The sequence below is a fragment of the Pelobates fuscus genome, chromosome 5, assembly GCF_036172605.1.
Source record: "Pelobates fuscus isolate aPelFus1 chromosome 5, aPelFus1.pri, whole genome shotgun sequence".
Lineage (NCBI taxonomy): Eukaryota > Metazoa > Chordata > Amphibia > Anura > Pelobatidae > Pelobates > Pelobates fuscus.
In genome coordinates this window covers 4,158,331-4,182,352 of record NC_086321.1, presented here as the reverse complement: position 1 = coordinate 4,182,352, position 24,022 = coordinate 4,158,331, and the positions used below count along the sequence as shown (strand labels likewise).

The following is a 24,022-nucleotide window of genomic DNA, read 5'->3' as shown; positions in this document are numbered from 1 at the left end:
ATTATATAGGGTTGGTATATACAGACAGTGACAGGATATATATTATATAGGGTTGGTATATACAGACAGTGACAGGATATATATTATATAGGGTTGGTATATACAGACAGTGACAGGATATATATTATATAGGGTTGGTATATACAGTCAGTGACAGGATATATATTATATAGGGTTGGTATATACAGACAGTGACAGGATATATATTATATAGGGTTGGTATATACAGACAGTGACAGGATATATATTATATAGGGTTGGTATATACAGTGAGTGACAGGATATATATTATATAGGGTTGGTATATACACACAGTGAGTGACAGGATATATATTATATAGGGTTGGTATATACAGACAGTGAGTGACAGGATATATATTATATAGGGTTGGTATATACAGTCAGTGACAGGATATATATTATATAGGGTTGGTATATACAGACAGTGAGTGACAGGATATATATTATATAGGGTTGGTATATACAGACAGTGACAGGATATATATTATATAGGGTTGGTATATACAGTCAGTGACAGGATATATATTATATAGGGTTGGTATATACAGTCAGTGACAGGATATATATTATATAGGGTTGGTATATACAGACAGTGAGTGACAGGATATATATTATATAGGGTTGGTATATACAGACAGTGACAGGATATATATTATATAGGGTTGGTATATACAGACAGTGAGTGACAGGATATATATTATATAGGGTTGGTATATACAGACAGTGAGTGACAGGATATATATTATATAGGGTTGGTATATACAGACAGTGACAGGATATATATTATATAGGGTTGGTATATACAGACAGTGACAGGATATATATTATATAGGGTTGGTATATACAGACAGTGAGTGACAGGATATATATTATATAGGGTTGGTATATACAGACAGTGACAGGATATATATTATATAGGGTTGGTATATACAGACAGTGACAGGATATATATTATATAGGGTTGGTATATACAGTCAGTGACAGGATATATATTATATAGGGTTGGTATATACAGACAGTGAGTGACAGGATATATATTATATAGGGTTGGTATATACAGACAGTGACAGGACATATATTATATAGGGTTGGTATATACAGTCAGTGACAGGATATATATTATATAGGGTTGGTATATACAGACAGTGAGTGACAGGATATATATTATATAGGGTTGGTATATACAGTCAGTGACAGGATATATATTATATAGGGTTGGTATATACAGACAGTGAGTGACAGGATATATATTATATAGGGTTGGTATATACAGACAGTGACAGGATATATATTATATAGGGTTGGTATATACAGACAGTGACAGGATATATATTATATAGGGTTGGTATATACAGACAGTGACAGGATATATATTATATAGGGTTGGTATATACAGACAGTGACAGGATATATATTATATAGGGTTGGTATATACAGACAGTGACAGGATATATATTATATAGGGCTGGTATATACAGACAGTGAGTGACAGGATATATATTATATAGGGTTGGTATATACAGACAGTCAGTGACAGGATATATATTATATAGGGTTGGTATATACAGACAGTGAGTGACAGGATATATATTATATAGGGTTGGTATATACAGTCAGTGACAGGATATATATTATATAGGGTTGGTATATACAGACAGTGAGTGACAGGATATATATTATATAGGGCTGGTATATACAGACAGTGAGTGACAGGATATATATTATATAGGGTTGGTATATACAGACAGTCAGTGACAGGATATATATTATATAGGGTTGGTATATACAGTCAGTGACAGGATATATATTATATAGGGCTGGTATATACAGTCAGTGAGTGAAAGGATATATTGGGGGCGGGGTCTTAGTGAGTGACAGGATTATATTAGGGGCGGGGTCTTAGTGAGTGACAGGTTATATTGGGGGCGGGGTCTTAGTGAGTGACAGGTATGTTGGGGGCGGGGTCTCAGTGAGTGACAGGATATGTTGGGGGCGGGGTCTCAGTGAGTGACAGGATATATGGTGGGTTGGTGGATTTTGTGGGGCGGGGTCTCAGTGAGTGACAGGATATATGGTATGTTGGGGGGCGGAGTCTCTGTGAGTGACAGGTCGCTCGGCCATTCAGGCGGCCCGTTGTTCGCAGTGGCCCCGCCCCGTGACGTCAGGCAGGCGGGGCGGGCTCATTGTTCGGGATGGAGCTGCGGGATGGCGGCTCCGGGTACCGGGCTCAGGGGCCCCTGCTCCCCCACATCCTGCCCCCCATCATCCTACTGCTACTACTGCCCTGCCAGGCCGGTAAGTCACCCCCAAACCGGGAAATCGGGGATACTGCCCCCCCAAACCGGGATACTGCCCCCCCAAACCGGGATACTGCCCCCCCAAACCGGGAAATCGGGGATACTGCCCCCCCAAACCGGGAAACCGGGGATACTGCCCCCCCAAACCGGGGATACTGCCCCCCCAAACCGGGATACTGCCCCCCCAAACCGGGAAATCGGGGATACTTCCCCCCCAAACCGGGATACTGCCCCCCCAAACCGGGAAATCGGGGATACTGCCCCCCCAAACCGGGGATACTGCCCCCCCAAACCGGGAAATCGGGGATACTGCCCCCCCAAACCGGGGTACTGCCCCCCCAAACCGGGAAATCGGGGATACTGCCCCCCAAACTGGGATACTGCCCCCCAAACTGGGATACTGCCCCCCCAAACCGGGGATACTGCCCCCCCAAACCGGGATACTGCCCCCCCAAACCGGGATACTGCCCCCCCAAACCGGGAAATCCGGGATACTGCCCCCCCAAACCGGCGATACTGCCCCCCCCAAACCGGCGATACTGCCCCCCCAAACCGGCGATACTGCCCCCCCAAACCGGCGATACTGCCCCCCCAAACCGGGGATACTGCCCCCCCAAACCGGGGATACTGCCCCCCCAAACCGGGATACTGCCCCCCCAAACCGGGATACTGCCCCCCCAAACCGGGATACTGCCCCCCCAAACCGGGATACTGCCCCCCCAAACCGGGATACTGCCCCCCCAAACCGGGGAATACTGCCCCCCCAAACCGGGGATACTGCCCCCCCAAACCGGGGATACTGCCCCCCCAAACCGGGGATACTGCCCCCCCAAACCGGGGATACTGCCCCCCCAAACCGGGGATACTGCCCCCCCAAACCGGGGATACTGCCCCCCCAAACCGGGGATACTGCCCCCCCAAACCGGGGATACTGCCCCCCCAAACCGGGAAATCAGGGATACTGCCCCCCCAAACCGGGATACTGCCCCCCCAAACCGGGGATACTGCCCCCCCAAACCGGGGATACTGCCCCCCCAAACCGGGGATACTGCCCCCCCAAACCGGGAATACTGCCCCCCCAAACCGGGGATACTGCCCCCCCAAACCGGGGATACTGCCCCCCCAAACCGGGATACTGCCCCCCCAAACCGGGATACTGCCCCCCCAAACCGGGAAATCGGGGATACTGCCCCCCAAACCGGGGATACTGCCCCCCCAAACCGGGGATACTGCCCCCCCAAACCGGGGATACTGCCCCCCCCAAACCGGGGATACTGCCCCCCCCAACCCGGATACTGCCCCCCCCCAAACCGGGATACTGCCCCCCCCCAAACCGGGATACTGCCCCCCCCCCCAAACCGGGATACTGCCCCCCCCCAAACCGGGATACTGCCCCCCCCCCAAACCGGGATACTGCCCCCCCCCCCCCAAACCGGGATACTGCCCCCCCAAACCGGGAAATCGGGGATACCCAAACCGGGAAATCGGGGATACTGCCCCCCAAACCGGGATACTGCCCCCCAAACCGGGGATACTGCCCCCCAAACCGGGATACTGCCCCCCCAAACCGGGGATACTGCCCCCCCAAACCGGGGATACTGCCCCCCCAAACCGGGGATACTGCCCCCCCAAACCGGGGATACTGCCCCCCCAAACCGGGGATACTGCCCCCCCAAACCGGGAAATCGGGGATACTGCCCCCCAAACCGGGGATACTGCCCCCCCAAACCGGGAAATCGGGGATACTGCCCCCCCAAACCGGGGATACTGCCCCCCAAACCGGGGATACTGCCCCCCAAACCGGGGATACTGCCCCCCCAAACCGGGGATACTGCCCCCCCAAACCGGGGATACTGCCCCCCCAAACCGGGGATACTGCCCCCCCAAACCGGGATACTGCCCCCCCAAACCGGGAAATCGGGGATACTGCCCCCCCAAACCGGGGATACTGCCCCCCCAAACCGGGGATACTGCCCCCCCAAACCGGGAAATCGGGGATACTGCCCCCCCAAACCGGGGATACTGCCCCCCCAAACCGGGAAATCGGGGATACTGCCCCCCAAACCGGGGATACTGCCCCCCCAAACCGGGGATACTGCCCCCCCAAACCGGGGATACTGCCCCCCCAAACCGGGGATACTGCCCCCCCAAACCGGGGATACTGCCCCCCCAAACCGGGATACTGCCCCCCCAAACCGGGAAATCCGGGATACTGCCCCCCCCAAACCGGGATACTGCCCCCCCCAAACCGGCGATACTGCCCCCCCCAAACCGGCGATACTGCCCCCCCCAAACCGGCGATACTGCCCCCCCAAACCGGCGATACTGCCCCCCCAAACCGGGGATACTGCCCCCCCAAACCGGGGATACTGCCCCCCCAAACCGGGGATACTGCCCCCCAAACCGGGGATACTGCCCCCCCAAACCGGGATACTGCCCCCCCAAACCGGGATACTGCCCCCCCAAACCGGGAAATCGGGGATACTGCCCCCCCAAACCGGGGATACTGCCCCCCCAAACCGGGGATACTGCCCCCCCAAACCGGGGATACTGCCCCCCCCAAACCGGGGATACTGCCCCCCCCAAACCGGGGATACTGCCCCCCCCAAACCGGGGATACTGCCCCCCCCAAACCGGGGATACTGCCCCCCCCAACCGGGATACTGCCCCCCCAAACCGGGGATACTGCCCCCCCAAACCGGGGATACTGCCCCCCCAAACCGGGGATACTGCCCTCCCAAACCGGGATACTGCCCCCCCAAACCGGGAAATCGGGGATACTGCCCCCCAAACCGGGATACTGCCCCCCCAAACCGGGGATACTGCCCCCCCAAACCGGGGATACTGCCCCCCCAAACCGGGGATACTGCCCCCCCAAACCGGGGATACTGCCCCCCCAAACCGGGGATACTGCCCCCCCAAACCGGGGATACTGCCCCCCCAAACCGGGGATACTGCCCCCCCAAACCGGGAAATCGGGGATACTGCCCCCCCAAACCGGGGATACTGCCCCCCCAAACCGGGGATACTGCCCCCCCAAACCGGGGATACTGCCCCCCCAAACCGGGGATACTGCCCCCCCAAACCGGGAAATCGGGGATACTGCCCCCCCAAACCGGGAAATCGGGGATACTGCCCCCCCAAACCGGGGATACTGCCCCCCCAAACCGGGGATACTGCCCCCCCAAACCGGGGATACTGCCCCCCCAAACCGGGGATACTGCCCCCCCAAACCGGGATACTGCCCCCCCAAACTGGGAAATCGGGGATACTGCCCCCCCAAACCGGGGATACTGCCCCCCCAAACCGGGGATACTGCCCCCCCAAACCGGGGATACTGCCCCCCCAAACCGGGGATACTGCCCCCCCAAACCGGGGATACTGCCCCCCCCAAACCGGGGATACTGCCCCCCCCAAACCGGGGATACTGCCCCCCCCAAACCGGGGATACTGCCCCCCCCAAACCGGGGATACTGCCCCCCCCAAACCGGGATACTGCCCCCCCCCCAAACCGGGATACTGCCCCCCCCCCAAACCGGGATACTGCCCCCCCCCCAAACCGGGATACTGCCCCCCCCCCAAACCGGGATACTGCCCCCCCCCCCAAACCGGGATACTGCCCCCCCCAAACCGGGATACTGCCCCCCCCCAAACCGGGATACTGCCCCCCCCCAAACCGGGATACTGCGCCCCCCCCCCCCAAACCGGGATACTGCGCCCCCCCCCCCCAAACCGGGATACTGCGCCCCCCCCCCCCAAACCGGGATACTGCGCCCCCCCCCCCCCCCAAACCGGGATACTGCGCCCCCCCCAAACCGGGATACTGCCCCCCCCCCCAATCCGGGATACTGCCCCCCCCCCCAAACCGGGATACTGCCCCCCCCCCAAACCGGGATACTGCCCCCCCCCCCAAACCGGGATACTGCCCCCCCCCCCAAACCGGGATACTGCCCCCCCCCAAACCGGGATACTGCCCCCCCCCCAAACCGCCCCCCCCCCAACCGGGATACTGGCCCCCCCCCCAACCGGGATACTGGCCCCCCCCCCAACCGGGATACTGGCCCCCCCCAACCGGGATACTGGCCCCCCCCAACCGGGATACTGGCCCCCCCCAACCGGGATACTGGCCCCCCCCAACCGGGATACTGGCCCCCCCCAACCGGGATACTGGCCCCCCCCAACCGGGATACTGGCCCCCCCCAACCGGGATACTGGCCCCCCCCAACCGGGATACTGGCCCCCCCCAACCGGGATACTGGCCCCCCCCAACCGGGATACTGGCCCCCCCCCCCAACCGGGATACTGGCCCCCCCCCCCAACCGGGATACTGGCCCCCCCCCCAACCGGGATACTGCCCCCCCCCCCCAACCGGGATACTGCCCCCCGCCCAAACCGGGATACTGCCCCCCCCACTCCAAACCGGGATACTGCCCCCCCCTCCAAACCGGGATACTGCCCCCCCCCTCCAAACCGGGATACTGCCCCCCCCCTCCAAACCGGGATACTGCCCCCCCCCTCCAAACCGGGATACTGCCCCCCCCCTCCAAACCGGGATACTGCCCCCCCCCTCCAAACCGGGATACTGCCCCCCCCCTCCAAACCGGGATACTGCCCCCCCCCCCTCCAAACCGGGATACTGCCCCCCCCCCCTCCAAACCGGGATACTGCCCCCCCCCTCCCAAACCGGGATACTGCCCCCCCCCTCCCAAACCGGGATACTGCCCCCCCCCCCCAAACCGGGATACTGCCCCCCCCCCCAAACCGGGATACTGCCCCCCCCCCAAACCGGGATACTGCCCCCCCCCCCAAACCGGGATACTGCCCCCCCCCCCAAACCGGGATACTGCCCCCCCCCCAAACCGGATACTGCCCCCCCCCCAAACGGGATACTGCCCCCCCCCCCCAAACGGGATACTGCCCCCCCCCCAAACGGGATACTGCCCCCCCCCCAAACGGGATACTGCCCCCCCCCCCAAACGGGATACTGCCCCCCCCCAAACGGGATACTGCCCCCCCCCCCAAACGGGATACTGCCCCCCCCCCCAAACGGGATACTGGCCCCCCCCAACCGGGATACTGCCCCCCCCCAACCGGGATACTGCCCCCCCCCAACCGGGATACTGGCCCCCCCCAACCGGGATACTGGCCCCCCCCAACCGGGATACTGGCCCCCCCCAACCGGGATACTGGCCCCCCCCAACCGGGATACTGGCCCCCCCCAACCGGGATACTGGCCCCCCCCAACCGGGATACTGCCCCCCCCCCCAACCGGGATACTGCCCCCCCCCCCAACCGGGATACTGCCCCCCCCCCCAACCGGGATACTGCCCCACCCCCCCAACCGGGATACTGCCCCACCCCCCCAACCGGGATACTGCCTGTAACGGACCGTTTCAGCATACAAGGGGAAAAATGCGTTTAGGCGATAATCCCCTTTTCCATAGACAGGCACAGCTACTGCAGAACATCAGAACTCACGAGCTGGATACGAAATACACTCCGAACTGGAACAGCTGAACAAGAAAAGCATACAATCGGCTTACACTCTTGGCAGTCAGCTTACAATCCAATCCCCCCCAAGAACGAGACGACACTTCATTTTGAGGGTTAAGCAGGAACTCAAGACTGGGACACCCAGTCTGGCTTTTATTACCAACAAGTACATACAGGACACTCCCAGGGGGAGGATGAAATTAACCAATCACATGGATGTACCTCCCACACATTTCCTCCCCTTAGATTAACACTTAACACAATTATACTGTACACCTTTTTCCCCAATTCCTGGATGTACCCCAAATACATATGCTACACCTCCAAAACAGGTATCCCCTGATAGCCCTTATTCAGGGGGACAACATATGCAAGAATCAGCCCATTCGGATAAATGGTTCAGGAGTTATGGAACTTTAAAGTATTGACCGACCGCATGGGTAAAGTATCCGAAATCAGTTCCATGCATTTTGGCCCTGCGGTCGGTCACAAACAAGGGAATGAAAACAGGCGAATTGCCTGTGTTATAGAGCCTGGAGAGGGTTAGAATGAATTCCCTTGTTTGTGGGGTTCTTTCTACCGAACGGCGGGTCATTCGGTAGTTTCCATACGAATTTCTGGAAGTATGGAGGTCTCAGCGGTGTTTGCCTAGTCAAGTGTCCGATTTTAGTTCCAGACACTCGACGGCAAAACACCGCTGTTCGGTAGTTTAAGATGGCCGCCGCCACGGGTTTGTTTCCCGAATGGCGGCCACCCAGAGGACACAGAACACATTACATGATTGCCAATTACCCGTTTGCAACATTGTTGCAAACGGTAATTGGAGGCACACTTAGTCCTGGGTGGTCTGGTTGTTCGGTAGTTTCCTCAATACAATGAATGGAGTGATTCTACCGAACAATCAGATGAATGCTGTACACATATATAACCCAGGTTAACTGCATACAAAAATACATACATGACATGAAAGTATTAAAGGCAGGATTACTGTACTACGCTCCACAGTCTTAAAGGGACAGTAGTCCCAAAATGTCCATTGCTGATTTTAAAGGGCCAGTAGCAGCAATACAAATTAGTACATGGCCAAATATAGTCTTTAAAGTGCAATATGTCCAGGGGCCATAGTCAGCGGGCAGGAGGCCAGCAGCCAGGCCTCTCCAGTTCACAGTGGCGAAGCTGGTTTCGCCACATTTCTCCCCTTTGCCAATTAGACTAACAGGGTACCTGACTTTCTGCCGGTCAGTGCCCTGGTTAGTCCAGCAACCCACCCACAAAACAGAAATAACAGAGCAGCCCACCCACACTAACCGGTTACTACATCTGGGTGAGAAAGGATTTTGTCCAAGTTCTGGTGTTTCACCACTGCTGGGTGGGAGACGGGTAGGCTGCCTTGGTGGGTTGCTGAGGGGGCAGAGACCAGCGGTACTCTGTCCTGTTGCCAGCACTACCACGGGAGTAGTCTGGTGGGCGTCTGGTTGCTGGAGACTGGCTGTCTCCCCTTTAGGTGCACAGCTCGACTGCTGGAGGGGGAGACCGACTGTCTCCCCTTTGGATCCATCACACTGAGGCTGGGGAACAGGACCGACCGTCCCTATCCCTTGTGCTGTAAGTGCAGAGACTACGGTCCCATCTGCACAGTTGTGGGGCTTAACATCTCCCCTTGGTGGGTTAGGTTGCCGTGGGAGAGAGGGTGTAACAAGTTCCTCTCTCTGGATGGCAAACTGCCGCTGGGGAGAAAGGATGGCACCTTCTGCTCCCTGGGGTACACACGGCCGCTGGGGAGGAAGGACGACACCATCAGCTCCCTGGGGTACACACTGCCGCTGGGGAGGAAGGATTGCACCTTCTGCTCCCTGAGACACACCCTGCCGCTGGGGAGGGAGGACACGGCTCTCCTCTCCCTTTACTTCACACTGCCTTCCTGGCACATCACTTTGCTGCTGGGGGGCAGGAACAACAACCTCTGCCCCCTGTAACTCAGCCTGCCGCTGGGGAGGATGGACGACACCATCAGCTCCCGGAGACACACACTGCCGCTGGGGAGGAAGGACTGCACCTTCTGCTCCCTGGGGCACACACTGCCGCTGGGGAGGGAGGACACTGCTCTCCTCTCCCTTCCCTTCACACTGCCTTCTTGGCATATCACTTTGCTGCTGGGGGGCAGGAACAACAACCTCTGCCCCCTGTAACTCAGCCTGCCGCTGGGGAGGATGGACGACACCATCAGCTCCCGGAGACACACACTGCCGCTGGGGAGGGAGGACGCTGCTCTCCTCTCCCTTTACTTCACACTGCCTTCCTGGCACATCACTTTTCTGCTGGGGGGCAGGAACAACAACCTCTGCCCCCTGTAACTCAGCCTGCCGCTGGGGAGGAAGGACGACACCTTCATCTCCCTGGGACACACACTGCCGCTGGGGAGGAAGGACGGCACCTTCAGCTCCCTGAGATACAATCTGCCGCTGGGGAGGAAGGACGACACCTTTAGCTCCCTGGGACTTACTCTGCCGCTGGGGATCTGGGCCGACTGCCCAGCATCCCTGTGGGGCCGGTAGAGAGACCTCGGTCCCATCTCCACCTGCCTGTTGTGGTTCCTCACAGGACCAATCTATGAGGACCCCTACTTCGGGTTCTTCCTGCCGCCTCGGGGGGGGGCGGCTAACCTCCTCGGATGCAGCCTCTACTCTGCTGCTGTACCACTCTTCCTGCTCATCATACTCTTCGTCCATCTTTGAGTTTTGCTCAGCCATGACCTGGTTCCAGATCCCCTGGAATGTGTCCATGGATATATAACCCCCATACTGGGCCACTTGCTGCCTCACCTTGGCCATAAAATCATCTTCAGCGTCAGAGCCTTCCATACTTGTCTGCTCCAAGTCGCTGGATACCTCTGCTGCCAGGGGCGCTGCACGAATGCTAACGTTGCCCTCAATTTGTAACTCCAAGGAATTGGTGTTCTGTAGCTGTCCTTCTGGCTGTGGGAACGATCCCGCCGCTTGCCACCAATTGTAACGGACCGTTTCAGCATACAAGGGGAAAAATGCGTTTAGGCGATAATCCCCTTTTCCATAGACAGGCACAGCTACTGCAGAACATCAGAACTCACGAGCTGGATACGAAATACACTCCGAACTGGAACAGCTGAACAAGAAAAGCATACAATCGGCTTACACTCTTGGCAGTCAGCTTACAATCCAATCCCCCCCAAGAACGAGACGACACTTCATTTTGAGGGTTAAGCAGGAACTCAAGACTGGGACACCCAGTCTGGCTTTTATTACCAACAAGTACATACAGGACACTCCCAGGGGGAGGATGAAATTAACCAATCACATGGATGTACCTCCCACACATTTCCTCCCCTTAGATTAACACTTAACACAATTATACTGTACACCTTTTTCCCCAATTCCTGGATGTACCCCAAATACATATGCTACACCTCCAAAACAGGTATCCCCTGATAGCCCTTATTCAGGGGGACAACATATGCAAGAATCAGCCCATTCGGATAAATGGTTCAGGAGTTATGGAACTTTAAAGTATTGACCGACCGCATGGGTAAAGTATCCGAAATCAGTTCCATGCATTTTGGCCCTGCGGTCGGTCACAAACAAGGGAATGAAAACAGGCGAATTGCCTGTGTTATAGAGCCTGGAGAGGGTTAGAATGAATTCCCTTGTTTGTGGGGTTCTTTCTACCGAACGGCGGGTCATTCGGTAGTTTCCATACGAATTTCTGGAAGTATGGAGGTCTCAGCGGTGTTTGCCTAGTCAAGTGTCCGATTTTAGTTCCAGACACTCGACGGCAAAACACCGCTGTTCGGTAGTTTAAGATGGCCGCCGCCACGTGGTTGTTTCCTGAATGGCGGCCACCCAGAGGACACAGAACACATTACATGATTGCCAATTACCCGTTTGCAACATTGTTGCAAACGGTAATTGGAGGCACACTTAGTCCTGGGTGGTCTGGTTGTTCGGTAGTTTCCTCAATACAATGAATGGAGTGATTCTACCGAACAATCAGATGAATGCTGTACACATATATAACCCAGGTTAACTGCATACAAAAATACATACATGACATGAAAGTATTAAAGGCAGGATTACTGTACTACGCTCCACAGTCTTAAAGGGACAGTAGTCCCAAAATGTCCATTGCTGATTTTAAAGGGCCAGTAGCAGCAATACAAATTAGTACATGGCCAAATATAGTCTTTAAAGTGCAATATGTCCAGGGGCCATAGTCAGCGGGCAGGAGGCCAGCAGCCAGGCCTCTCCAGTTCACAGTGGCGAAGCTGGTTTCGCCACACTGCCCCCCCCCCCAACCGGGATACTGCCCCCCCGCCCAAACCGGGATACTGCCCCCCCCACTCCAAACCGGGATACTGCCCCCCCCACTCCAAACCGGGATACTGCCCCCCCCCTCCAAACCGGGATACTGCCCCCCCCCTCCAAACCGGGATACTGCCCCCCCCCTCCAAACCGGGATACTGCCCCCCCCCCTCCAAACCGGGATACTGCCCCCCCCCCTCCAAACCGGGATACTGCCCCCCCCCCTCCAAACCGGGATACTGCCCCCCCCCCTCCAAACCGGGATACTGCCCCCCCCCCTCCAAACCGGGATACTGCCCCCCCCCTCCAAACCGGGATACTGCCCCCCCCCCCCAAACCGGGATACTGCCCCCCCCCCAAACCGGGATACTGCCCCCCCCCCCAAACCGGGATACTGCCCCCCCCCCCAAACCGGGATACTGCCCCCCCCCCCAAACCGGGATACTGCCCCCCCCCCAAACCGGGATACTGCCCCCCCCCCCAAACCGGGATACTGCCCCCCCCCCCAAACCGGGATACTGCCCCCCCCCCCAAACCGGGATACTGCCCCCCCCCCCCAAACCGGGATACTGCCCCCCCCCCCAAACCGGGATACTGCCCCCCCCCCCAAACCGGATACTGCCCCCCCCCCAAACGGGATACTGCCCCCCCCCCCAAACGGGATACTGCCCCCCCCCCCAAACGGGATACTGCCCCCCCCCCAAACGGGATACTGCCCCCCCCCCCAAACGGGATACTGCCCCCCCCCCAAACGGGATACTGGCCCCCCCCCAACCGGGATACTGGCCCCCCCCCAACCGGGATACTGGCCCCCCCCCAACCGGGATACTGGCCCCCCCCCAACCGGGATACTGGCCCCCCCCCAACCGGGATACTGGCCCCCCCCAACCGGGATACTGCCCCCCCCCCCCCCAACCGGGATACTGACCCCCCCCCAAACCGGGATACTGCCCCCCCCAAACCGGGATACTGCCCCCCCCCCCCAAACCGGGATACTGCCCCCCCCCCCAAACTGGGATACTGGCCCCCCCCCTCCAAACCGGGATACTGCCCCCCCCCCCAACCGGGATACTGCCCCCCCCCCCCCAACCGGGATACTGACCCCCCCCCCAACCGGGATACTGACCCCCCCCCAACCGGGATACTGCCCCCCCCCCAAACCGGGATACTGCCCCCCCCCCCAAACCGGGATACTGCCCCCCCCCCCAAACCGGGATACTGCCCCCCCCCCCAAACCGGGATACTGCCCCCCCCCCCAAACTGGGATACTGCCCCCCCCCCCAACTGGGTTATACTGCCCCCCCCCAACTGGGTTATACTGCCCCCCCCCCCCAACTGGGTTATACTGCCCCCCCCCAACCTGGGATACTGCCCCCCCCCAACTGGGTTATACTGCCCCCCCCCAACCTGGGATACTGCCCCCCCCCCAACTGGGTTATACTGCCCCCCCCCCAACTGGGTTATACTGCCCCCCCCCCCCCAACTGGGTTATACTGCCCCCCCCCCCAACTGGGTTATACTGCCCCCCCCCAACTGGGTTATACTGCCCCCCCCCAACCTGGGATACTGCCCCCCCCCCAACCTACTGCCCCCCCCCAAACTGGGAGACCGGGGATACTGCCCCCCCCCCCCAAACTGGGAGACCGGGGATACTGTGTGTGGTCGGGCCCTGTGTGTGTGTGTGTGGTCGGGACCTGGCCCTGTGTGTGTGTGTGGTCGGGACCTGGCCCTGTGTGTGTGTGTGGTCGGGACCTGGCCCTGTGTGTGTGTGTGGTCGGGACCTGGCCCTGTGTGTGTGTGGTCGGGACCTGGCCCTGTGTATGTGTGTGTGGTCGGGACCTGGCCCTGTGTGTGTGTGTGTGGTCGGGACCTGGCCCTGTGTGTGTGTGTGTGGTCGGGACCTGGCCCTGTGTGTGTGTGTGTGGTCGGGACCTGGCCCTGTGTGTGTGTGTGTGTGTGTGTGGTCGGGACCTGGCCCTGTGTGTGTGTGTGTGTGGTCGGGACCTGGCCCTGTGTGTGTGTGTGTGTGGTCGGGACCTGGCCCTGTGTGTGTGTGTGTGTGGTCGGGACCTGGCCCTGTGTGTGTGTGTGTGTGGTCGGGACCTGGCCCTGTGTGTGTGTGTGTGTGGTCGGGACCTGGCCCTGTGTGTGTGTGTGTGTGGTCGGGACCTGGCCCTGTGTGTGTGTGTGTGGTCGGGACCTGGCCCTGTGTGTGTGTGTGTGTGGTCGGGACCTGGCCCTGTGTGTGTGTGTGTGTGGTCGGGACCTGGCCCTGTGTGTGTGTGTGTGTGGTCGGGACCTGGCCCTGTGTGTGTGTGTGTGTGGTCGGGACCTGGCCCTGTGTGTGTGTGGTCGGGACCTGGCCCTGTGTGTGTGTGTGTGGTCGGGACCTGGCCCTGTGTGTGTGTGTGTGTGTGGTCGGACCTGGCCCTGTGTGTGTGTGTGTGTGTGTGTGGTCGGGACCTGGCCCTGTGTGTGTGTGTGTGTGGTCGGGACCTGGCCCTGTGTGTGTGTGTGTGTGTGTGTGTGTGTGTGTGTGGTCGGGACCTGGCCCTGTGTGTGTGTGTGGTCGGGACCTGGCCCTGTGTGTGTGTGTGGTCGGGACCTGGCCCTGTGTGTGTGTGTGGTCGGGACCTGGCTGTGTGTGTGTGTGTGGTCGGGACCTGGCCCTGTGTGTGTGTGTGTGTGTGGTCGGGACCTGGCCCTGTGTGTGTGTGTGTGTGTGTGTGTGTGTGGTCGGGACCTGGCCCTGTGTGTGTGTGTGTGTGTGTGGTCGGGACCTGGCCCTGTGTGTGTGTGTGTGTGTGTGTGGTCGGGACCTGGGTGTGTGTGTGTGTGTGTGTGTGGTCGGGACCTGGCCCTGTGTGTGTGTGTGTGTGTGTGTGGGTGGTCGGGACCTGGCCCTGTGTGTGTGTGTGTGGTCGGGACCTGGCCCTGTGTGTGTGTGTGGTCGGGACCTGGCCCTGTGTGTGTGTGTGGTCGGGACCTGGCCCTGTGTGTGTGTGTGGTCGGGACCTGGCCCTGTGTGTGTGTGTGGTCGGGACCTGGCCCTGTGTGTGTGTGTGGTCGGGACCTGGCCCTGTGTGTGTGTGTGGTCGGGACCTGGCCCTGTATGTGTGTGTGTGTGTGTGTGTGGTCGGGACCTGGCCCTGTGTGTGTGTGTGGTCGGGACCTGGCCCTGTGTGTGTGTGTGGTCGGGACCTGGCCCTGTGTGTGTGTGTGGTCGGGACCTGGCCCTGTGTGTGTGTGTGGTCGGGACCTGGCCCTGTGTGTGTGTGTGGTCGGGACCTGGCCCTGTGTGTGTGTGTGGTCGGGACCTGGCCCTGTGTGTGTGTGTGGTCGGGACCTGGCCCTGTGTGTGTGTGTGTGGTCGGGACCTGGCCCTGTGTGTGTGTGTGTGTGTGTGGTCGGGACCTGGCCCTGTGTGTGTGTGTGTGTGTGTGTGTGTGTGGTCGGGACCTGGCCCTGTGTGTGTGTGTGTGTGTGTGTGTGTGGTCGGGACCTGGCCGTGTGTGTGTGTGTGGTCGGGACCTGGCCCTGTGTGTGTGTGTGTGTGTGTGTGTGTGGTCGGGACCTGGCCCTGTGTGTGTGTGTGTGGTCGGGACCTGGCCCTGTGTGTGTGTGTGTGGTCGGGACCTGGCCCTGTGTGTGTGTGTGTGTGTGTGGTCGGGACCTGGCCCTGTGTGTGTGTGTGTGTGTGTGGTCGGGACCTGGCCCTGTGTGTGTGTGTGTGTGTGGTCGGGACCTGGCCCTGTGTGTGTGTGTGTGTGTGGTCGGGACCTGGCCCTGTGTGTGTGTGTGTGTGTGTGTGTGTGTGGTCGGGACCTGGCTCTGTGTGTGTGTGGTCGGGACCTGGCTCTGTGTGTGTGTGGTCGGGACCTAGCCCTGTGTGTGTGTGTGTGTGTGTGTGTGTGTGGTCGGGACCTGGCCCTGTGTGTGTGTGTGTGTGGTCGGGACCTGGCCCTGTGTGTGTGTGTGTGGTCGGGACCTGGCCCTGTGTGTGTGTGTGTGGTCGGGACCTGGCCCTGTGTGTGTGTGTGTGTGTGTGTGTGGTCGGGACCTGGCCCTGTGTGTGTGTGTGTGTGTGTGTGTGTGTGTGTGTGGTCGGGACCTGGCCCTGTGTGTGTGTGTGTGTGGTCGGGACCTGGCCCTGTGTGTGTGTGTGTGTGGTCGGGACCTGGCCCTGTGTGTGTGTGTGTGGTCGGGACCTGGCCCTGTGTGTGTGTGTGTGTGTGTGTGTGTGTGTGGTCGGGACCTGGCCCTGTGTGTGTGTGGTCGGGACCTGGCCCTGTGTGTGTGTGTGTGTGGTCGGGACCTGGCCCTGTGTGTGTGTGTGTGTGTGGTCGGGACCTGGCCCTGTGTGTGTGTGTGTGTGGTCGGGACCTGGCCCTGTGTGTGTGTGTGTGTGTGTGTGTGGTCGGGACCTGGCCCTGTGTGTGTGTGTGTGTGTGTGTGTGGTCGGGACCTGGCCCTGTGTGTGTGTGTGTGTGGTCGGGACCTGGCCCTGTGTGTGTGTGGTCGGGACCTGGCCCTGTGTGTGTGTGTGTGTGTGTGTGTGTGTGTGTGTGGTCGGGACCTGGCCCTGTGTGTGTGTGTGGTCGGGACCTGGCCCTGTGTGTGTGTGTGTGGTCGGGACCTGGCCCTGTGGAAATTCCTGAACCCCTAAACTGATCTGGGTGATTTTTGGATATGTTTGGATACTTTTGTGGGGTTATGTTATATTTTGGGGTACTTTATGGGGTTTGTAAAAATTTATGTTTTTTTTTTTCTGCTTAGAGTTAATTGAGTTAGTCCCTTGTCTTAGTTAATTGTATCACAGGTAGAGGGGAAGGTGTAGCGGAGAGGTAGTATAATCCACAGGGTCTCCGCTGGTAGACAGGAAAAGCAGGTAATAATCCAAGTAGGCAGATACAGCATGCAATAATCCAGCTAGCGTTATAAGAATCCTTCCCTCCCAAGAACTAGACGACACATAGGCTGGGAGTCAACTGAGCTTTTAATCACAGGTCACCGTATTTATGGGATTCCCCATGCAAGGGGTTTCCCTACAGACATTCCAGGGGTTGTACAGTAGGGGACTACATGGGGAACTTAACAACCTGGACATTGCTCCCATCATGCACTGCTGCACGAGAGGGACACTCCCACTAGAATATACAGTTAAGTATGCAGCAGAACCAATATTTCACATAAAAATACATAACTTGTATAATATTCGTTAGATTTAAACGAATGGACGTTCGGTAGATAGCTGGGGTCTGAGCGCACATTTCGTGAGAGTGCCGCTCAGATCCCAGCTTAAATAACCGAACGCCGCACGAAATACACATTATTTCTAAGTTACCTTCAAACTACCGATTGACTCTATTGAAACACATTACCGAAGGACCGGGGCTCCCGAACGGCTTGGAAGTCCAGCGGTATTCGTGCCGTCGAGTAGCCGATTTTAGTTCCAGGCGCTCGATGACCAAATCCCGCTTGGCTAACAAAGGATCCAAGATGGCCGACCGCCACGTGGTCGGTAGCTGAACGACGGCCACCCTGAATCATCTTAATTACCGATTGCAACAATGTTGCAATCCTTAATGGGAGCCACATGACCTCCTGTGTGTGGTCTCCCTTCGGTAGTTTGTTCTTTTCACGAACAGTGTTGAAATTCACTGTTCGTGAAACAATTGCATGAATGCTGGCGGTTTTCATGCCGCCAGCATACGAACGCTATAGTTCACCTGAACCATATTACACATACATACACTTGGTTCTTAAAGTGGTACACACATATTTAAACAACATAGTTTTAAAGTGGCTGCTTTTGCCACAGAAGGCTTGTGTGCTGTATGTGGGACTGTCGGTGTAACGGACCGTTTTGCTCACCAGAGGTTAAAAACCGTTTAGGCGATATTCCCCTTTCCAGATACACCGACAGCTACTGTAAGCACCAATCTCCTGAACTGCAAACTCTACGAATCCTGGAAACAGCCGAACAGGAAAACCATACAAAAGGGTTACACTCCTGGCAGTCAGCATACAATCCAATTCCCCCAATAACGAGACGACACTTCGTTTTGAGAGTTAAGCAGAAGACACAAAATTACCTATTGAGGCATTTAGTACATAAAACATACACATTCTACATATCCCCAGATAGCTTAGATCTGAGCGCACATTACTACCGAATGGCGCTCAGATCACATACAGTTTAAATGGGAGGGAGGGGGGGGGGGGGGGTGGTGTGTGTGTGTGTGTGTGTGTGTGATCGGGGCCCGGCTCTCTGTGTGTGTGTGTGTGTGTGTCTGTGTGTATGTGAGATCGGGACTTGGCTCTGTGTGTGTGTGCGTGTGTGTGTGAGAGATCCGGGACCTGGCTCGGTGTGTGTCAGGATTACAAGTTGATCCAGCACGCAGAACTGTGTCACACCTAGAACTAAGGATAATGAATGGCCGGATTTAACGTATCCAAGAATAGTCCAAATACTTGCCGAGGTCAGGAACACCGAATCCGACACAACAATGAGGGAAAGCCAAAAGTCAAGGATACCAGAATTCAGGGAAGTAAAAACAAAGCCAAAGTCAAATACCAGAAAATCAAGATCAGGAACGCACTCTCAGATTACCATCTGAATGAAAACACAACAGGGCAATGAGCAAGAGGAGAATTGGGTTTGAATACCCCTCCTGTGGATCCGATTGGCTGTAACCGGCCTTTGACCCCAAAAGCAATTACCAGGTTTCCATGTGCATGATTGCTGCTCGGCACAACTTTTCCAGTCAGGACGTTAAATGCTATTAACCACATTTTTTATGTGCGGATGAATACGTAACAGTGTGTATAATCGGGATCTGGCTCTGTGTGTGTGAGTAAGATCAGACCCTGGGTGAATCATTAAATTGCCTCTGTTTTGGAGTTTAGTATTTTAACCACTTTGAGATATTGGTGTTGTGCCTCCTAAGATTTTCATGTGACTTTGTGTCTCCATGTACTTACAGATGGACTATTTGTCACCGATTACTTCACTCGAACCCCTCGGAAACTGAACCCATTTCGCTCAGTAGGAAGTGTGGAGCTCTTTCACTTCCACATCCCAGAGGACACGGTCATTGCTGTGTGGAATCTCATTACGTTCAAGGAACAAGGGGGGACCTTTGGTGATAACTGCCCTGATCGCAGTATCACAGTGTAAGTGCTGTAGATGGCATGTTTTAGGAGTTAACTGGTTAAATAATGTTTTTTTTGTTTGTTTTTTACATTATATTGAGATTTGAGGATAGATATGGCTCAGGATGTGTAATTTTCTGCCAAGTCTTCGAGGTTCCTGTGCCTATGGTCCCTCGATATGAAACGAAATGGAAAGTTTTCAGGAAGTTTAGCTTTTTTATTGGATGTTTATTACAGTTAATCTGGGCACTAGTTAACACATTTTCAGATATTTAAACATCTCCTTGTCTACAGATATTTCCGTGCCGGAGCACCACCTGTTATCAATCCTCTAGGGACTCACTTCCCACCAGATACAGTAATCCCTGGAGCGTTCACACTCACACTCACCTGGACTTTACCGAACAGAACCACAGGAGTGTTCAATGTCACTAGTCCTTTACCTGGTGATTGGTTCCTGGCTGCACACCTACCAAAGGATGAGGGGAAGATAACCATTAAGGTATATGATACAGACTGTAATGTGGGGTTGGGGGTATACGTGTGCAGACCATATCACAGTTAAAGGGTAAGCCGTGTGAGGTGGTGGTAACCATGACTGTTTACGTGTGCAGACAGTATCACAATTATGGGTTAAGCAGTGTGAGGTGGTGGAGGGTAACCATGACGGTATACATGTGCAGACAGTATCACAGTTTGGGGGTCAGCAGTGTGAGGTGGTGGAGGGTAACCATGACGGTATACGTGTGCAGACAGTATCACAGTTTGGGGGTCAGCAGTGTGAGGTGGCGGTGGAGGGTAACCATGACAGTATACATGTGCAGACAGTATCACAGTTAGGCGGTAAGCAGTGGAGGGTAACCATGACGGTATACATGTGCAGACAGTATCACAGTTAGGCGGTAAGCAGTGGAGGGTAACCATGACGGTATACGTGTGCAGACAGTATCACAGTTAGGCGGTAAGCAGTGGAGGGTAACCATGACGGTATACGTGTGCACACAGTATCCCAGTTAGGCGGAAAGCAGTGTGAGGTGGAGGGTAACCATGACGGTATACATGTGCACACAGTATCACAGTTAGGCGGAGAGCAGTGTGAGGTGGCGAAAATCCAATTTTCTAAGTCACCATGTGCCAGAATCTCGGAGGACCTACTCATGCAAGCACTGACGTGTTCAGTTTGGTTGTTGCATTGAAGTACAGTTCCTGGTAGAACAGACTGTATTTTTTAGGTTTGGATAAATAATTGGCTTAGTTTGCCATGATATCCCAGTATTTAGTCCGACAGCTAGTGTGCACTCGCATCTTTTCCATCTCCAGGTCCATCTGTATTTGCTATAGAATCATCTTATGCAACAGAGAGAGTTGGGACACCAGCAGCTCCTGCAAACACTGGCACAAGTCGCTCACCCACTGTCAATGTTGCCATCATTAGCACCACCACCAACTTCACCTGTACCGGCATCATCAACACTTCATTAGCATTAATCAATCACGTTCTAGTCTATAGGATCGTGTGGAGACTGACGGAAACCCAACTACATCTTAAGCAGCTGCATTGGCGACAGGTGGGGGCTAACGTATTCAGATGGCAAAGTTTGGGCTTACTTTGTTTGCCTCCAGGAAAGCCGACTTTCAAAGTACGTGGCGTAAGTGGCGGGACGAGTGAAGGTTCATCTCACTAGTGCCAATACGAGGCAAATTCAGAGAAAACAAAGTGGATCTTGGCTAGCTGCTAGTGCCACTTACACTTTGCTACACTGATTTAAAATTGTTTTAAAGGGACACTATAGTCACCTGAACAACTTTAGCTTAATGAAGCAGTTTTGGTGCATAGAACATGCCCCTGCAGCCTCACTGCTCAATCCTCTGCCATTTAGGAGTTAAATCCCTTTGTTTATGAACCCTAGTCACACCTCCCTGCATGTGACTTGCACAGCCTTCCATAAACACTTCCTGTAAAGAGAGCCCTATTTAGGCTTTCTTTATTGCAAGTTCTGTTTAATTAAGATTTTCTTATCCCCTGCTATGTTAATAGCTTGCTAGACCCTGCAAGAGCCTCCTGTATGTGATTAAAGTTCAATTTAGAGCTTGAGATACAATTATTTAAGGTAAATTACATCTGTTTGAAAGTGAAACCAGTTTTTTTTTCATGCAGGCTCTGTCAATCATAGCCAGGGGAGGTGTGGCTAGGGCTGCATAAACAGAAACAAAGTGATTTAACTCCTAAATGACAGAGAATTGAGCAGTGAAATTGCAGGGGAATGATCTATACACTAAAACTGCTTTATTTAGCTAAAGTAATTTAGGGGACTATAGTGTCCCTTTAAGAATTTTTTTTTGTTATTTCTATTGAGTAGCAGATTAATTGCTGTGTGCTTCTGTGTCACTGCTTGTGCGTTGGAAATGACAAGTTTCTCCCCTCAGTAATGTACACCATGTGTGGCTGGCTGCATTTTACTGCACGTGACCTCTGCCTGAGTAAGATGGGGCTTTTTTTTATGACTCTTTATATGAAAAAAGTATGATGGTTGTGCTGGCTGTCATCCTCTGTTCTACCCACCTTGTTGCGGACCGTTTCGCTCACAAGAGGATAAAAACCGTTTAGGCGATAATCCCCTTTTCCATAGACCAGCAGCTACTGCAAGCACCAATTCTCCCGAACTCCAAACTGTACAAATCTTCCAACTCCCGAACTGGAAACACACGAACCCTGGAATCAGCCGAACAGGAAAAGCATACAATCCGCTTACACTCCTGGCAGTCAGCATACAATCCAATTCCCCCAAAAACGAGACATCGCTTTGAGGGTTAAAGGACCACTCTAGGCACCCAGACCACTTCAGCTTAATGAAGTGGTCTGGGTGCCAGGTCCTTCTAGGGTTAACCCATTTTTTTTATAAACATAGCAGTTTCAGAGAAACTGCTATGTTTGTGAATGGGTTAAGCCTTCCCCTATTTCCTCTAGTGGCTGTCTCATTGACAGCCGCTAGAGGCGCTTGCGTGATTATCACTGTGAAAATCACAGTGAGAGCACGCAAGCGTCCATAGGAAAGCATTGTAAATGCTTTCCTATGCGACCGGCTGAATGCGCGCGCAGCTCTTGCCGCGCGTGCGCATTCAGCCGACGGGGAGGAGAAGAGGAGGATCGGAGGAGGAGAACTCCCCGCCCAGCGCTGGAAAAAGGTACGTTTTAACCCTTTTCCCCTTTCCAGAGCCGGGCGGGAGGGGGTCCCTGAGGGTGGGGGCACCCTCAGGGCACTCTAGTGCCAGGAAAACGAGTGTTTTCCTGGCACTAGAGTGGTCCTTTAAGCAGGAACTGATTTACTGAGGGCTACCTGCCCAGTATTTATGCAGGTCTCCCACCTGGTGGACACACCCCTAAGGGACCAAATGGGAGACTGAAACAGCAGAAACATTGCATCACTTTAGTACATCCAGCCACAATACTTTCCCACAATGCATCCTGGCTTCCTCCTCTCTGTCCTGGAGATAATTAGAGAAGTAATGCAATTCTCTCCCAGGACAAAGGCAAGACTCCATTATGCACGTGGTGATGCAAATACAGTATTTTACTTTAAAATATACAGTAGGATGAATGGCACAGAAAATACACACATTTAACATATCCCCAGATAGCTCAGGTCTGAGTGCACATTATTAGGTGAATGGCACTCAGGCCACACGAATACAGTTTAATTGCAATGGAGCCAAAGTCTTTAATTACACGAACAGGCTCCATGGCATTGCTATCTGGGTTAAAGCATTCACATAAAACAAACTACCGAATTTCCATGCATTCGCCCAATCCATACGAATAGAACCAGGGGTTGGAAGTTCAGCGGTGCTTGCACGTAAAAGTGTCCGGGTTTGGTGCATGAAAGCCTGGCAGACAAGCGCTGGCTGCCCGGGGAGCTCCGGAACACTGCCATCATGTGGCGGCTGAATGTAACCGCGACCACCCAGCCACAATCAATTAGGCTGCGGTTAACCGCAGCTACTGGGTGGTCAATTGCCGGCACACGCTTGTTAAGCCGTGGTTAACCGCGGCTTCAGGGAGGTCAATAGGAGGCACACGCCAGCTTCTGGGTGGCCAATTAACGGCGCCGGCCGGCTCCCCACGGCTCTGGGGAGGCTAATAGAAGGCTGTTTGTGCGGTAGACTAAATCTACCGAACGGCTGTGCAGAAAGGCATGAATAAACCTTTCTGCACAGTAAAATTAACCCTTTAGCTGCCGGTCCATAATCCAAAGGCAGCAGGCGGGCAACCAGGCTCTTCCAATACAATGTGTCGAGATTGCTCTCGTCACACCCCGATCCACATTTAATAACTGTGACGGACCGCCTGGCACCCCGACCGGGTACCTCCGTCAATCGCTGCTTCCTAGTACTGGCGAGCACCATAAGCACTATACTGGAACACCATAACCACCGTAGACTCCCACAAATCGACGCAGCTTGGGTGGGGATCTTGCCGCCCTCCACCCACCCTGGACCCAAGACCAGCATCCAGCTTTCAGTCGGTAGACCTCTCCTAGTCCAGAGAGCATAGCAGGAACTGCTCTTAGAAGAGCTAGTGATTATACTCAGTGGAGTATTGTGATATTGCAATCCCCATAGTGAATGTAGTTCTACAATCCCCCAAACATGAGCCAAGACTTCATGAAGGGATAAGCGAATCTCTCTAGAATGGCAGCCACACTTGGCCTCATATGACAATCC

General features: G+C 55.2%; 1 protein-coding gene across 1 annotated transcript in view; it reads left to right on the top strand.

The window, feature by feature from the left end:
• Nucleotides 1–2,186: 2,186 nt before the first annotated feature.
• TMEM8B (transmembrane protein 8B) overlaps nt 2,187–24,022 on the top strand; it is a 79,024-nt gene continuing 57,188 nt past the window's right edge. The window contains exons 1-3 of the mRNA XM_063453536.1: nt 2,187–2,316; nt 19,132–19,321; nt 19,595–19,802. Coding sequence (XP_063309606.1) covers nt 2,214–2,316; nt 19,132–19,321; nt 19,595–19,802 — 501 coding nt within the window. The 5' untranslated portion in view covers nt 2,187–2,213. The remainder of the gene's footprint in view (nt 2,317–19,131; nt 19,322–19,594; nt 19,803–24,022) is intronic.